Raw genomic sequence first — 18,377 nt, 5'->3', positions numbered from 1 at the left:
TTTGAAACAGGGCCCTGCTGGTAGACACCAGTTCACATGCTCTTTCTGCCTTGCTAAAGCCAACAACAGGTGCCACCTTTGTTTTTTTAACTTGTTGAAATAAAAAACAAATGGAGACCGACCTTGAAAATTTCCTGAGCAGACAAATCACATAATCCTAAAAAAAAAAGTCATACAGACAAAAATTAATTTAGTTTATTTTGCAAGTCTAACTTGACCCACATCATTTCTTGCTCATACCTCTAGAAATCATAAGCAAAACAAACATTTTCCCAAAATTGATGAGGCAACCACTATCCAATTCCCCCTTAACTTAAGAAAATTTGAATATTATAGCAAATCACTGTGAAGAATAAATAGTCACTGCTTTCTCACTATATAAGCTGCTTTATAACAATATACCCCTAGGTCTCATTCCATGTTTTGCTTGGAGTGCTCCCAGTTTACAAGCTGTCTTTTGGTGTATGCACAATAAACTTTTGTTGATTACTGCTTTGGTGATCCATTTATTTCTAAACTTTTGACAGTTTTAGCTTCAAAAGTAAGATTCAAGGAAGACCCCAAAAACTCAGAGGCTGCTGAACAAAAGGGTGCTGGTACCCACAAGTCCATTGGGTGCACTGTTTTCTCGCTGACCCTGAAGTTTGGGAGTAAATCATTCTTGGACCTGAGCTCAGCTCTCTTTGAGTTTTGAACTTTCCAACTTGATTGTTCAGACCTGTGTTTTGTTTGGTGAAGTTTCTTGGTAAGTAACCCTATTCTGTTCAAAAAGGAGGAAAACGTGTGATTCCCAGATTTGAAACAGCTGTTAAGAAACAGCTCCTACTTCATACGTCTTAGGAAATCAAGGCAAAGGTGGGTTCCACCTGATTTAACACTCTTCTATTTCCTTCAAAAAACTCCTGCTTCCTATATGTATACTCACTGTGGAGCAGGATCTTGTGCCTTTCTAGGAAATGGTTAAAGTTTTGGATGATTTGGGATTGTAGTGGCCACTTTGGGGAAACTAACAAATCTAAGTTCACTTTAAGGCACACCCTTGATAAGAGAGAGTCTCAAACCTCTGCCAATAGAATTCATTCTTTAGTATGCAGAAGCTTCTAAAAGACAAAAGGACTTGAAGAATAGCTCAAAAAAAGTTAACTGTTTATAAGAGTTCAGAAAAATGGCATAAAATTATGTTTCATCAACCCCCAGGTATTGAGTTAAAATGTTCAATGAAACCATATGTCTTCTTTCCTCTAAAGAAGGAGATGGGGGGGTGGGGTGGGGAGGGAGGGACAGAGGCAGAAAAAGAAAAATAGCTCAAAAACAATTCTTACAACATGCAAATAAAATATCTTTAATAAAAATCGTTGGTCATCTGAACAGGTTACTTTAACTTTGTCCATCTACTGCAGTGGTTGGCAAACTCATTAGTCAACAGAGCCAAATATCAATAGTACAACGATTGAAATTTCTTTTGAGAGCCAAATTTTTTAAACTTAAACTTCTTCTAACGCCACTTCTTCAAAATAGACTCGCCCAGGCCATGGTATTTTGTGTAAGAGCCACACGCAAGGGGCCAAATAGCCGCATGTGGCTCGCGAGCTGCAGTTTGCCAACCACGGATCTACTGGAAACACAGTTTTGTTCCAACTGTTTGTTTGTTTTTAAATTTAAGTTCTTTATTGTTTAATGTATTACATAAGTCTCCCTTGTCCCCCATTGACCTCTCCCCAGCTACACCCAACCCCCAGCACAATCTCTCTCCCCACCCCCACCTGTGTCCATTGGTTATGCTCATATGGATGCCTATAAGTCCTTTGGTTGATCTCTTACCCCTTTCCCTCATAGGTTGTTTATAAACTAGCAAGTTTTGTATTGTGCTTGATTCATGGCTAAAATTTTAGAATGAAAACTATAAGGTTTCTGTTTGCATCTCTCTGTATGTTTATGGGTGTCTATATATGTATATTATAGATCTGATATTTCTCTATGACTTGGTGTTATTGCCAAAATTAACTTATAAAAAGGAGTTTTAATATCAAAAGTATACTGGTGCAAAATTAGAATATGGTTTTCTCTCTGTTAAAAGGACAGTTCCTTTGTATTTATTGGTGAGTGGGCCTTGACGGCCTTATTATAAGTGAGATACGTCAAAAAGAGAGAGAGAGAGAATTATTGTATGGTCTCACTTACATGTGGAATCTTTAAAAAAAACACACAAGCTCATAGATACAGAAAACAGATTGGTGGATGCTAGAGGTGGGGAAGTGATGTCAAATGGGTGAAGGAGGTCAAAGTGTACATGCTTCCAGTTATAAAATACATGTGAATGAAATATATAGTATGGTGACTATATAAATAAAAGCCTAAGTGACCAGCTGACTGGCTGACCAGCCAACCGGCCAGTAGGTATGATGTGCACTGACCACCAGGAGATAGACGTTCAGTGCAGGAGCTGCCAAGAGACAGCAACTTTGCAGAATGCCCTCTCGCACTCCGGGACCACTCCAAGGATGTTGGACTGCAGGTTTCAGCCCGATCCCCGTGAAGCAGGAATTTTAGGGGGAGCATAGGCAGGCTTAGGGATGTTTTAGAATTGGGGTCCATGGAAAAAACACAGGGCCACAGACTGGGAAAAAGTACATTTCCATAACATAAGGAAACCAGGTGCAGTTACATCTCCATAAGACAAGGAAGCAGCAACAGGTATATTTCCATAAGACAAGGGAACTGGAAGTAGCCAAGAAAGGCCATATTTACAAAATAAAGGGAAGAAAGCCCAAAGGGAATAGGAAAACAATAAGGAAGGAGGGGGGTGTGAGAACCTCACATGTCCCATGTGAGGTTCAACCTTTGAGCCCAGGAGTTACTATAGTAACCAGTCTAAGGGAATAGTGACCAATCAGGGGGATATCAAGGCACCAGGATCTGCAGCCTTTATAAGCCATAGGGATAGGGAACCCAGTGGGACTCTTCCCCCTCCCTACCTGGGAGTCAGTTCTGTGGGACCCTTTTCCCCCTCCCTACGTGGGAGTCAGTTCTGTGGGACTCTTCCCCCTCCCTACGTGGAAGTCTGTATCCCCATCTTTGCTATACCACTTTCTGTCCGTGGATTCATTCTTCGATTCCGGAGGACAAAGAATCCGGGTTCCAGTCCAAAACTTCGGTATCACCCACAGGCCAGGCCAAGGGATCCCACCTGCCGGAGGGACTCCACCTGCCAGAGGGACCCCACTCACTCTGCAGATGCCCTTCGAGCCCCGGCGCCACCCCAAGTGTGGCCAGCCAGGGAGGGACCATGGAAAGTTGGCTCCAGGGCACGTCCAGCCTGTCTCGCCCAGTCCACCCGCCAGCCACCTTCTAATTAATTTCCTTTACATGTGCACGAATCTGTGCATCAGGCCTCTAGTAGTTGATAACACTATATTACATATTTAAAACTTGCTAAGAGAGCAACCTTAAAAGTTCTCATCACAAGAAAAAATATTTATAACTATGTATAGTGTTGGATGTTAGCTAGATTTATTGTGGGGATCATCTCAAAATATATATATAACATTTAATCATTATGTTGTACACCTGAAACTAAGCTAATAACTAAATTATACTAAATTTTTAAAAATTCCATGAAATATTTTCAACCTTCTTAGGATATATCATTTGACTATGCTTTCTACTGAAAACTTTTTTAAAATGCAAAGAAATTAATTTTAATAATAAAATAGCATTTCAGAAAATTTATGAAGTAACAGAAAAAAATATTTTATTTAAAAAAATACTTATTTGGCAATAGTAGCATTCTAACAACTTTCTTGTATTTTTTCTTTAAATACAAATACAGTTTACTTCTATATATGAGTCAAGGAATTTGATCATCAGAGAGCAGTAACATCCTACTTGTCTCTTTGGAGTCATGACACAGCATTAGTTGCTAAAAAGCCAGCACCTGCCAGGTGTATGATGTGAACAGACCTTTAGCTGTGTGTCTATTTCACTGGTTGGAATTTGGGAACTAATACCTGGTACCTCCACTAGCAATTGCAATGGCAACAGCCACTATAGCCACTGACAGAAGGTCTGTAAATTTTCTGCATCCATCACTTCTGGACCTTTCAAGTCATCCTCCAAGCCATCTACATTAATAAAAGAGTAAGATGCAAATTGACTGTACCTTCACAACTCCCACCAGCCAATCAGGAGTGAGTATGCAAATTAACTCAACAAAGATAGTGGGTTAATTTGCATACACAGGTGCCAAGTGGTTGGGGGCAGGGCAGGACACTTGCGTTGTCACCATGGCAATAACGCAGGCGTTCCGCACCGCCCCAGCCGCTCTGGGCCTGTGGGCAGCGTGGGAAGGCGGAGAGGCTGCTCCTGCTGGAGCGAAGGCAGTGCTGGCAGCCAGGGGAAGGAAGGCCTATCCTTGCATGAATCTTCATGCATCAGGCCTCTAGTCAATGATAAAAGGCATATTCCTGCAAATGCAGAACTATAAACATTAAAGTATTTTTAATCAAATGTGGAACACTTGGCCAGTTGGTTGGCAATAGTAGTCTCTCCTTATTGTAGGCTGTTTCTGTAGACCTTCCTCACACAAACAAATTGAAACTAAAACTCTCTCATCAGATTTCTGTTCTTTGCCCTCCTAGTAAAAAGAAAAATAATTATAAATTTACTTAAAAATATTTCTTATAGAATCAGATATAAAACCCAATGATACACTGTAAATTTTTATTAAGATTGTTTTCCTCATGTTCCCAACCCCTGAAATCACTTTTTTATATGCATGGGACTCCTGAGAAAAGTTTGACCTAGCAGTTTTTCAGCATTCAGTTCTGGGTATTAAGGTTCTCAGTTTCTGTCATCTACAAACTAGGTAAATAGTAATTATGTTTATGGAAATCAATGCTTTTAAATTTTTAATTTTTGAATGCATCAACTGGTTTGCATTCTATTTAAATAAAATGAAAAGATAAATAAACAGTAGATTGATAATTGAATAAATATCAATAAATGTCTGAAAGTGGTACATCAATCAAGTCTTTCAAAGGTTTATAAACACAGCCACTGGAATTTGCTTCAGGCTAAAACTTGGCATTCGAAGTTGATGGTGGAGACACAAATTCCCTTTCCAAAGAGCTGTTTTCATTGGTGAAGCTGCTTCTTACATGTAAAGCAGTGGGTTCAAGGGAAAAGACAAACACTTTCTCAGGCTTCTCATGATTTTTTAATCTATTCTGTGCAAAAAATATGGCTTACAGTTTATTGCTGAAATGTAGGAACCTGAAGATTCCCAGTCCACAGTTTCAAATATAACAAGTTTCTCAATTTCTTGCAGAATCATAACTCCCAGAACTTCAGTACTGAACTGTTAACAGTTTATACCCCTTTTACTCATGCAGAAAAATTCTCACAAAAGCCATAGACCCCCAAAATGCCCAATTATAACTATATCATGACAATTCATAAATAGATAAATCAATAACTTGTATAATTTTTCTTCCATGAAGCAAAAAGCTGTGATAATCATGTCTTCATAATTTCACTCTTACTAAAATGTTTCTGAAACGAACAGATAATAACAAGCCCATGTTCACATCAGGAATCATCTATTTCCAACTTGAAGTTTTGTTGTTTTTTTTTTTTGTATCTTAGCTAAGCTGTGAAATAATATTTGAGACTAAAAAAAATGGTTTCCTTAGTGCAGCTTAAAGTTGACTTTTTTCCAAATAACAAATGATTTTTTAGCATAACTAAAACTTAACTACTTTGTTGAAGCAACAAGTTGTCCTAATAAAATTTTTATTTGAACCTTTGAACCTTCATATTCATCTTCCTTCACCCACTTCCTTGTCTAAAACAGGAAGAGTATACCGATACAAATAGCTTGTCCTTTGAATCAAAGTTCTATATTATCATAAACTTTCTATATTACAAATGGAGGTATTGATGATGTAGGAGTTAAGGAGAAGTGTGGATAGGCCCAGAAAAAAAAAAGTCCCGAAAGCTTGGAATTTTAAAATTGGAAAACCTTATTAGAAGGAAGTTTGCTATGTTTTCTTTTTCTTCTAAAGAAAAACTACAGAAAAAAAAAATGATACAGTTCATTGAATGTTAGTTATCTATGTTCTGAATGTTTACAAAATTTTAAAATCAACATTTCATGAGGAGGCTGAAGAGCAGGGCACCCAAGCAGAGTTGTAGCACATTTTCATGTCACCTTGAATTACGCATAGCAAAAGGACAGATTAGATCACGTAGTGAAAGACATGGTCCACCAAGCAAATGATCCTAGAAAACATTATCTTTCCCTTCTCACTTATTCCCCTTTTTGTTAAGAGAGAACTAGCTCCTAAGTGATCACTCTGATAAATAAACCCCAGAATAACAAGATTTATCTGTGGAAAGTATTTCCAACAGCTAGAACTCATGAAGCTCTTGTTGCCTGTTGAACCAGAGAGTCTGTTTTAACATTAGCTTATAATCCCATGGCAAATTAATTAATACCTTGATATAAATGGTTGTCTAGTTAAATTGGAAAAATTTGAGAGATGGACATTTAACAGGATGGTGTATCTTTAATTTGTTGTTGAAGCCTCTCATTAGTTAAATCAATTACTGAGCTCTTACTTTAGAACTCTGTGGTTTGGGATCCCCTGTAGTACCTTCTGTTATTTTCTACATGAAAACACATTTATTTCTTTGCAGCATGAAGGGGAAATGAGACCAGGTAAGTGTTCTTTATTCAGCTTCTTTAGTTGACCTTTTAAACTCTTCATATCCCAATCCCCAATTTGTGACTTTAAAAATTAGTTACCTTACATATTTCTTCTTCTGTTTATTTTGCTGGGATTGTATAGAGCAGTGGTCGGCAAACTCATTAGTCAACAGAGCCAAATATCAACAGTACAACGAATGAAATTTCTTTGGAGAGCCAAATTTTTTAAACTTAAACTTCTTCTAATGCCACTTCTTCAAAATAAACTCGGCCAGGCCGTGGTATTTTGTTGAAGAGCCACACTCAAGGGGCCAAAGAGCCGCATGTGGCTCACGAGCCGCAGTTTGCCGACCACGGGTATAGAGTAATTATTTTTAAGGAAAATGTTTAATGTCCATAAACAATGCTATATAGATAAGTGGACCTCACTTAGTATAGGTAAATCGAGCACAAGTGTTCTACTGCTGTTGTAATATCCTCAATTGAGCTGAGTCATTACGGTAGAATATCAGCCACAGTCTTCAGACACCTTGACTTTTTTTTAAGGAAAAATCATTACCTTCCTTTCAATCCCCCTGCTAAAGAAAGACTCTATACAAGAAAAAGCCCAACTAGTTGCAATTCGTTTCAGAGATCTCAATGATCTCCTTGTGTTCATTGATTTTTAGTATTCTTGAATAATTAACATGACAGTAAAGCAAAAATGTATGCGATGCCATATGCCACAATTGTTTTCCAGCCTTGAGATGGAAGCTCCTAAGTTGTTTTGACTGGGAAACTAATAGCAGGTTAGATAGTTCTGTACAAGTTTAGAGATATACGATGCAAAACCATGTATTCCAACACATTCTTCTGGTCAGAACCACTTAAATCATCATCCTACACAAGCACATATTGAAACTCAACTTTAAGCATTTTATTTTTATGTACATTTCATTTTGTCCAGAAATAAAATATCTAAATACAGACAGACTGTAATGTTATATATGTATAGCTGTCAACAATACTTGAGCTGAATAAATGTTTTGTACATTAACTTTCCTTTTTTAATGGAATTCACAGCTACATTGATAAAATGGATTCCTCATATCCTTTATTTTTCTTTTTTAACCAATAACAAGCAGAGAGACAAGTACAAGTTAATATTAATAAGCAGCTCAAATAACACTTGGTTAAACTATGTACAATACAAACCATTCATACAAATGAAGACTAGGATATTGAATTTATTACAATATGTGTGTGTAGTAAAGATAAGACAGACACTTATAACTTACATGGTGTCTGTCAGGCATTTCCTTTCTTGTAGAATGATCAGAACTTGTTTTGAGCAGCTTTAGCTGATCTCAACTTTGCAAAAAGTCCAATGGTCGGTGATGAAAGCTGTACTCCAGTATCTGCCCACATGTGAATTCCAAATGTTGGCTCATCTTTACTGAGAACAGGCTCCCTCCATAGAAAAAAGAGCCATCTTGTATCACCTTGAATGTGCCTACTGTATGCTGGAAAAAAGTTACTACACTTTGTTGTTGTTCATAAAATAAAGAATACTGAGCTCTAAAGACATATTTTTTTCCATTTTAACAAGCATATACTCCTACAGTAGTATTTACCAGTACAGCTACTCCAAGCAATAGGTATGCATGAATGGGGACTATTGATTAGCATGTGCTCAAGACTTTAAAAGGGATTTCCACAACAGCAAGTGTTAGAAACCATCCACTGTCAAGTTAATCCTTTTGCCTGATGATATTTTATCCTGAACCATTATGAGTCAGACAATGCAAGCCCTCTGAACAAGAGTCGTGACAGATGCCAGCTGAAATGTGTTCAGTGTGTGTGTGTGTGTGTGTGTGTGTGTGTGTGTGTGTACATCTATATGAGAGAGCGTGTCATCAAGGGTGGCTTGAAAACCTACGGTGATTTACAACTATACTGAGAGATGAAGCTGACTGGGCAGAAATTACATCGGATTGTTTTCCACTAGCGTATTGGCAGCCAGTTGACAAGAGCAGCAGTGTAGACACATTCCAGGCAACAGGTGTGACCTTCTTCTTTGAGGTGACAGCCCTGTCATATGCCCTTTAACTCCTCAGGCTTCAGTCTCAATCCACCGCACAGTCACCCTCATCCCGAAGGGAAGTAAGGTGTGTCGCTGTGATAGTTGTAGTCGGGGCACACTTTCTGTACTAGTTTATAATCTGTGCTATAAAAGGAAATGTAAATACAGATCACCTTGAAGGGCTTGGAGCAGAGCCAGGATACATGACTTTGGGTCTGCTCCTGGTAACAGGTTTTTGAAGGGTCATAGTTGCAGAGTGTGTTCTTGGTGGCCTTGTCAACCTTTTCATATTCAATGCGACAGTTAAAGGACTTGGAATCCTTGGCATCAATCACGGTTTGTTGTGCCAAGTCGAATTCCACTATTTTCGTCGGGGGCACCAAGCTGACAGATACATTCCCTTGACCCGTGGAATTATGCCTGAAGTAAACACTAAATGTCCCATTGCCATGATCTACAATTTTTCCAGTTATCAACAGGTTTAGCTTCACTGTTTTGATGTTGGAATGAAAATCACCCCATCCAAACATTTTCTTAAACTTGCCCGTCTTAACAATGGGCCTTCGCTTGGCCCTGGGCCGAGGCTCCTGAAGGTCCGTGGAGTTCCTCAGCCAGTCCCAGAGGTCTTGCTCAGAGTAAGGTTCTGGGGTGTCATAGCGCAGGTCTAAATCTGTACCGTTTTCTTTGCCACGAAAAGTCTGTGACAGGAGGCGGCTGATAGATAAGTCTTTGCTGCTTTCTGTCCATATGTGCTTTAGTGTGGATTTGCTGCTTCCCGATTTTAGAAGGTCTGACTTTCCACCATTTGTTAAATTGGCACATGTGACCTGAAAACAGAACAGAAAATGGCATTTACCTCTCAGTGTCTGAACATCCAGCACACAGATCAAAGCCCGTTCAGAGAGACACAGAATCAGATGATGACACTTCTTAAAGTACCTTCAGCATCTGGCCAATACTTATTAACATGTAACAAAATACCTCTTCTAGTTTTACATAATGATGTAAGAGATGAGTGTAGGTGGATTAAAAAAAGAAAAGGAAAGAAAAACCACCACTAAACATGATGAAAAGACTGTAAAAACATTGACTTTGATGAGTCACAGGTTCATCTAACATGAATAAAGCAAATTGAATTCAAACATAAATCAAACTAAAGTTATGATTTCTTACCACCAAAATCTAAACACTTTTAAAATAAAATTTTATAATTCTTTTTTCTACTTCAGAATTACTATAAGCTTTAAAACTGTATGACTCTCTGAAATATGTCAACCAACATCCTATAGACTTTTGTTAATCATGTCACAATCATGTTAGAAAACTTAGTTTTGCAGAGAGTCTGGCATATTTTAACAGGTCAAAACAAAATAACATGTTTATTATCATTTATTATAAGTATCATTTATTATAAGTAAGGAACATATTGCATAAGACATAATTTTTTATCTTAAGGGTTTTAGAATGTGGTTTTGGAAAAGGTACATAAATGAAAACATCTAATACACAATATCCCACACATAATTGTCAACCTAGAGGGGCTGTACATCCATGGTGAACTGGATCATGAAGCAGTAATGAAATTGTCCCAAAGAAGGAGGCAAAAGGGAATTAAAGGGCAATTTACCAGTGGCGTCTGGGAGGGTGGAAGAAAAAAAATGTAGAAGCAGGAGACATGATTTCAAGGAAGAAGAACCAATATATTTGAAAGAATTATAAGATTATGGCAGGCAGACAAACCTCTGGTTTTCAGGGAGCATAGAAATTTAGTTCTAAATTATACTGTCCACAGCTGTAGTAATTATGAGTGTGAGCTCCAGAGTCAGACTGCCTGAATCCCAATTCAGGCTGTGATGTATGATGCAGGCAAGTTGCTTAACTTGTTTATGTGTCTGTTTTTCTCCTCGAAAGAATAGGAGAATGATACCCAGCCCTTCCCAGAGCTGTTGTGAGAATTAAACAGAATACTCCATTTAAAACACTAAGACAGAGAGTGCCTGAACTGTGTTGAGTGTTCAACATTAGATTATTAACTACTATATGCTCTGAATATAGTAGTTAGTAATCTAATTACCACTGGGTAATATTTTATGTAAATGAATTACTTAAAATAGGACTTGAGAGCAAACATATTTTTCTAAAATAAATCTTCCTTTACATAGCCAAAACCTAAAACAATTAAAAAGAAAGCATATATTATTGAAAGTGCTGCTATGACAACCAAAAAAAAAAATATATGACAGGTTGAGTAGATAGTAAAACTTACGTTACCGAAGGATGACCATAAGTTCAGCTACTAAACTGTTTAACGACCAGATGCAGTGGATTTATTTGCCTTAAATGGGATGATGTGAAAGGCTTTCAGTAGTGCCAACAGTCAAGAAAACACTCTGGAACATCTCAGTTTGGGTACAGAATGAGAGCAGGTTTCAGCTGTTACCAACACTGTCTTGAGCATTCGTATTCTCTCTTTCACTTAGATTAGGAGAGGAGGAGGGCAATGTCTAAAAGAGAATACCAATCACGAAAAACCAGGAAGCGTCCATAGGAAAGTTGCCAGACCCTTTCAGAGCCACAATTTATGTTGTTGTATTAATTCAATAACTATATAATGAGACTCTGCTAATATTGCCTTAAATAATCCTATATAATAAAACCCTAATATACAAATCAACCGAACAGCGGAACAACCGGTCACTAGGATGCACACTGACAACCAGGGGGCAGACGGTCAATGCAGGAGCTGCCCCGTCATGGTCCCTGCGCTCCCACAGGAGGACTGACACTCAGCCAGAAGCCGGGCTCACTGCTGGCGAGCACAGCAGCAGTGATGGGAGCTTCTCCCACCTCCAAGGCAGAGTTAAGGAGCAGCGAGCACAGCTTCTGGCTGAGCAGAGCTCCCACAGGGGGAGCGCCAGGGCAGCAGTGCTAAGAACCCCTCGGGGGATGTCTGCCTGCCAGCTTAGGCCTGCTTAGGCTGGCAGGTGGACATCCCCAGAGAGGTCCCGGACTGCGAGAGGGCACAGGCTGAGCTGAGGGAACCCCTGCCTCCCCCCGGCGCCAGTGCATGAATGCCATGCACTGGGCCTCTAGTAGAAATATAAGGATAAATGAGACATGGTCTTTGCCCTCAAGGACGTCCCAGTCTAATGGGAAAATCAATTCAGCAAATAACAGTGATGTGACCAATACTATGTATAAAATTGTAGGAGGTACAGTCAGAGTTAAAAGGTTGGGATGTAGCAGAAAATAAGATCCTCAGACCTGAAAGATAAAAGAGGTTTAAGGGTTAAGAAGATAGAGATTGGATCAGAGGAGTTCTTCTCAGCATAAGGAACAAACTGGGCAAAACAACCAAGCTGAAAAAGACATGTCAAACTTGAGACTAGAAAATAGTCTCTGAGCCTTGGGAAGCACTGATAGGGAGGAGAAACAGAGAAAGAACTTGCAAGAAGTCAATAGAACTTGAATAAGGTACCCTGAGGTCAAATTGTGCAGATTCTGCAAAGACATTTAAGCTTTATCTTACAAGTAATGGGAAATCACCATATTTTGTTCTATTTTGTTTTTAAGTAGGCTGTTCTGGCTCTAGAAGAATCACTGATTGGAGTTTGAAGGGTGGGTTGGTAGGAAAAGGACTTGAAGAAAGAATGACTAGTTAAATAACTAATTGCAATATTTTATTTCAGAAAGTCAATGAGCCTGAACCAAGGCAGAGAAAAAGAGAAAGAAAAGAAATGGATGTACGAGATATTTTAGAGATAGGATTAACTCAACTTGATAATATATTGGCTAAGCAGGAACATGAAAAAGTTAATGTGTTTGCTTACACTACAAGGGATACAGAACAAGTTAGCTGGAAAATAAAATTAAATCTCATGGGGACATTGAACATTAAAGTGCCTGCAAGTCATTCTGATGAGGCTATTTAAAAGAATGTTTGTAAGATGGGTCTGAAAGTCTGGAGAAATGAGGAGGTGGTGATGTCAATGTTGTAGTATGAGTGGATGGTACTATATAGATAGAGCATGATATAGAGAAGAAGGCAATGATGACATGTTAAAAAATGTCAATGCTGTGAGGACAAGCAGAAGAGGTGCCAAGTTAGGTAGAGACAAAAGAGAATAATTGAAGGAAAATTATATTGTAGAAACCATGGGAAGATGGGGGGCAGTGGAGGAGGAAAGGCAGGCATGGGCAAGATTGAAATTCCAAGTAGAAGTCTAATACTAAAAGCACTTAAAAAGAAGCACCTTGACTTTTGAAATCCACCTTATTAAAGTGACTTTGGACAGTGGTAAAGAGCTAATAATGCCAGCTTGGAAAGAAGAACAATTAGCTTATTACATCTGCTCGCAGATGCAATCAGGAATCGTTGCCTTTCTCATTCTATCACACTGCTTCACCTCTTAAGAACTTCCATCTCTGAAGCACATAAATATGCACATAAAATAGAAATAGATTTTGAGCCCTACTGAATAAATAACATCATTGTAAAAGAAAACACTGTACCCAGAACACCCTCTGCCATTGATTTTACAAACATATTAAGAGAGTTTCCTTTTAAAAGTCACCTAAAGATCCTTTGATGTCAGTACATATGAGTGATAAAAAAACTGGGGAGGATATGGCATAAAGATGAGTACAAAGAAAAATCTGACAACTTCAAATTTATGTAATTCCGAAAGGGCCAAGCATTGTGAACCATTTTTCTACAATTAATGATAATTTTCTTTATAATAACAAAAACATCAAATATGCTATCCTTCCTAACTGAATATAATGTTCCATGTCAAAAGAGGCCAATGCCCATTTAAGGAGCTGGCTCACTGATTCAATGAGACCATTTCCACAAATTATATGTGTTGCTTGTCTCATTATTTTAGGAACACTGAGAATAATAAAGATTCTTAACATGATGAGGTATATATATTTTAAAGTATATGTTTAAAAAAAAAAAAAACATTGCTAAATAGGTATAAGAAAAAGGTCATTTCTTTCCACCATAAACAAAGACAGGTAACATGAAGGGCATGTCTGGGGCAGGACCTGTGTATAAGACTAGGGAGAAAGACTACCATGCGATGTTGGGAGTGTTGCCACACTTTGACCTAACTCCTTTTTATGTCTTAGGGCCATACTTTAACTCTAATATATTTTCAGCATAGGTATAGAATCATAACATCAATATGTCAGCTATTAAAATATTGTTGAAAGACACCACTTTTGGGTATTAACCACTCCTCAACTTCATTGCCACCTCAATTAAGCTCCTGGCCTTATGAGATGTTATATAAAAACTAGAGGCCCAGTGCATGAAATTCATGCACGAGGGGCGGGGGGATGTCCATCAGCCCAGCCTGCACCCTCTCCAATCTGGGACTCCTCAAGGGATGTCCAACTGCCCGTTTAGGCATCCCTCTCACAATCCGGGACTGCTGGCTCCCAACCACTCACCTGCCTGCCTGCCTGATTGCCCCTAACTGCTTCTGCCTGCCAGCCTGATTGCCCCCAACTGCCCTCCCCTGTTGGCCTGGTCACCCACAACTGCCCTCCCCTGCTGGCCATCTTGTGGCAGCCATCTTGTGTCCACATGGGGGCGGCCATCTTTGACCACATGGGGGCAGCCATCTTGTGTGTTGGAGTGATGGTCAATTTGCAGATTAGGCTTTTATTATATAGGATTACACTCCTTTTACATATACTTTATCCAACTACAGGTACCTCCAGATGTTTGTGTACCTTTTTTTATAAGAGAGCAATAAGATTCCTTGTAATTTCTGCCAACTTGCACATGGTACTGTTGATCTATTACTGTTTAATATAAATAATCTCAAATTGCTTTGAAAATCATGTACTTATTTCATCAACTGTATGAATACTTGAAACCAAACAAAAATTTTAAACAACCTGAAGCTTAAATAATATCTCTCATCAGTGAATAACTAACTAATCAACAAAATGCAAAATGGCCTTGCTCTATGATTACAACATCATTTTGGCAGTTTTATGATTCACAATGTTGAATATATGTTGCATACTATTAACTGCTACTGGTTAAGGGCACACTACATTCCAGACATTGCAATTAGCATTTTGCATATGGCTCTGTTTTTATTTTGGATCACATGCTAGCGTGAGTGTACACACACACACACACACACACACACACACACACACTACTTTAAGGTCAACATTGTTACCTTCAGCTTATATATGGCAATATGAAAGCTCAAAAAGAGCTTGTTGAAGATCACTGCTGGTAAGCAAAAGAGCCTTTTCTTAGTTACTCCATGGGGCATGTCCTTTATTTTAAAAAATAATTTAAATCATGCAGTTCTACATTCATACACTTGATAAGGGTTAGCTAGCTAACTTAATGAGGCAGACAGGAAGGGGGGTCCAGTAAAGATGGAAGCATTTCTGGCCTGAGCAATTAAAAAATAGCTATAAACCAAGGACAGAGGTATCTCTGGCTTGAGCAATTAAAAGCAGCCCTCACCTGAGCAGCTGGGAGAGCTATAAGGGGTAATAAAACATCTCCGGCCAGAACAACTGAGAGAGGGTCCATGAGAGAGGAATGCATAGATTGGGTCTGGAGACACCAAAATGCTTATCTTACTTATACAAAGGATAGAGAATGACACAGGATAAGGGGGGAAGAAGACATACATTCGCAGAGGATAAAGAAAAGTCACAGGATATTGGGAAGAAGGAAACATTTTCACAGAGGACAGAGGAATGTTGCAAGATGAGGGGAGGGAGAGGGGGGGTACCTCATGGGCTTTGAGCTTTGAAACTAATACTATGTAGCAGAATGACCAATGAGGAAAGCATGGGGGCCCCAAATTAAGGAAAGAGACCAATTAGAAAAGGTCATGTTCAGACAAAGAGCTATAGCATTTATAACTCAGTAGATTCAAATTGTTTAGGTTTTTTTCCCCATTAGAGAGAGAGAGAGAGAGAGAGAGAGAGAGAGAGAGAGAGAGCAGGTCTTTCCCATTTGGGGGCCCCTCTTCAGGGGGCCCCCTTTGGGGACACCCCTGCCCAGATGGAGTTTGTATATGCTTCCAATAAACATCTACATTTTTATAAAAGAAATCTGTTAGTCCATGAATTTATTCAACTTCGTCTGACAAGGACCCATGAGAAAAATCTACACCCTGAACCCCAAGTTTCACACTTATCAAAACAGTGGAGGCCCAGTACAGGAATTCATGCTTGGGTGGGGTCCGGCTGGCCCACCCTGATTGGGGCCGATTGGGCCGGGCTGGCCAGGGGGAGGGGCCATAGGCAGTGGCCAGCTAGGGGGAGGGGCCGCGGGTGGTTGGCTGGCCGGCCAGCCCCGCTCCCTGGTCAAACTCATGGTCAAACTCCCAGGTGAGGGGATAATTTGCATATTAGTCTTTTATTATATAGGACTAGAAGCCCAATGCACGAAGATTCCTGCTAGAATGGGCTTCCCTTTCCCTGGCTGCTGGCACCGCCTTTCCACTCCGGCCCAGCCCCTTTCTGCTCCGGCCCCACCTTCCCACGCTGCCCAAGGCCTTGAGAGACAGGGGATGGGGCAGAACACCTGCGTCATTGCCATGGTGATGACACAAGTGTCCCGCTCCCATCACTCAGTGCCTGTGTATGCAAATTAACTTCCATCTTTGTTGGGTTAATTTGCATATCACTCCTGATTGGCTGGTGGCGTAGCGGAGCTACAGTCAATTTACATGTTTGTCTATTATTAGGTAAGATTATAGGATATGAAGTAAAAAATAAAAGCCTGACTTCATCCTCAGTCCCTGCCCTCTTTGCAAAGCCACCTTTCTCTCCAGAACCTGTCAATACTTTATTCCAACTTTCAGTACATTTTCATATATAAATATTTTACAGAAATAGTGTCGTATTTTATGAATTACATTTTATATGTTTCCAATCAATATTGTCTTTACTAACTGGGCATATAGAATTCTATAGTATGAATGTATCATATTTCTACTTTTTGGTGTACCTTTTGTGATAGATCCTTAATCACTACATTGTTTCACAACCAGGCTACCTACAGTTATATTTTAGCCTTGATTCCATTGGTTTTTCTGCTCATTGCTGTTTCAGATACCTCATTCCCTCCTCTCTTGAGTTGGCTTTCATTTTTATGGGTGTACAGATTGTGTGATTATTTTAGAAAGAGTACATAGGGGACAAACTATATGAATTGTTCATGCCTAAAAATGTCTTTATTGGCAATAAGCTTACACTGGGTATAATATCCAGTCATCTTTTCATTTACTTTGTTCTGTTTTATATTTCTCTCACTGCAGTTTTAGGATTTCCTCTATTTCAGGCATTGTCAAGTCTTACAAGGTGGGCTACCTATGCCCATGCTTTCTCTATTCCCTTTCTTAACTAGTGTAGAGAAAAGCACATAGATACATGTAGATATGTTAGGCTTTTTTTCATAAAGTTTACCCAAGAGGACTATAAACTCTTTGAGGGATGTTTTTCCTATATTATGCCTTTTTTTTTTAACTTGGGAGAGTGAGTACCTAGCATAGAGAAAGCACTCAATAAATTGCCTGTATGGTTTACATTCTTAGTACATCTATTTCAATAGTGAAGGTTCATTGATACTTTAGTCACAATCAAGATTTGTAGGGAGGACATGTGGCCCTCCGAGATTTCCCTCTTACAAGTTTAGAAGCTGCACCTCATTGGCAATACCTGGAGTGCCTGTATTATATATGATAAGCTGCAGGAAATGGGTTGGTGTTTTAATACATCAAAAATACATCATTTCCTTCTGCTACAAAGCAGTGCTCCAGGAACAGCATTAACAATGGAAAAGCAGAAAAGAAACTCCATGCCTCTCCCTTTACCCGGGAGGTGCGGGAAGGCCGTATTTCATAGGAACTAAGAGAAAGGGCTTTGTGTTAGAGATCACAGGGCGAAATCCAAAATTGGCTCCTCTGTCACTAACAACCATTTACAGCCACATTTTCTCCAGCTACAAAGTAGAGATGACACTTCACTCATTGAATTTTCATGAAGTTAAAAAAAAAAAGATTTTACATATGAACTATGGAAAACAGTATGAGTTCAACACATGAAGGCTATTGTGCTTAGCTAGGTGATGAAGCCCTGATAGAAAAGAAAGCAGGGCTTTCAAAAAGCACACTGCTATTCTCTTCCTATCTTCTGAGTGGTGACATTACATCTTCCCAGATAATCCAAACAAACAGAGGTGGAAATTAGTATAACTGTAACAACCCTGTGGTCATCTTTCCCAGGAGGTGGCGGTAGGAGATCACACTGATTGTGTTATCATTTACTATTGGCAAATGTGGGCAATAATTTATCTTTGACATAATGACTTTAGGAGAAGACATTTTGACCAGCTTGGACATTGCATGTTCATCCTCAAGAACTAGAAACATTACCATGTTTCTACCAATTTGAAGAATCATACAATGGTTAAGAATTTTAGGTGTTTACCCTATGGACTCTTATGATCCCATGAAGGTTGGCTCACTTCTAACATAGGGTACCATCTGTTCCCTACACTATTGCATTGGAGACTGGTTCTGAATTCATGAGTAATTGAGCTTCTCACACGTTTGT

At 39.2% G+C, this 18,377-nt stretch overlaps 1 protein-coding gene across 1 annotated transcript in view; it reads right to left on the bottom strand.

The window, feature by feature from the left end:
- Window positions 1-7,327: 7,327 nt before the first annotated feature.
- Window positions 7,328-18,377, bottom strand: part of NXPH1 (neurexophilin 1) — a 285,688-nt gene continuing 274,638 nt past the window's right edge. The window contains exon 3 of the mRNA XM_080663578.1: window positions 7,328-9,595. Coding sequence (XP_080519704.1) covers window positions 8,834-9,595 — 762 coding nt within the window. The 3' untranslated portion in view covers window positions 7,328-8,833. The remainder of the gene's footprint in view (window positions 9,596-18,377) is intronic.

This window comes from Plecotus auritus (assembly GCF_963455305.1).
Source record: "Plecotus auritus genome assembly, chromosome: 4".
NCBI classification, from domain to species: Eukaryota; Metazoa; Chordata; class Mammalia; order Chiroptera; family Vespertilionidae; genus Plecotus; species Plecotus auritus.
This window is presented reverse-complemented; position numbering and strand designations above follow the sequence as displayed.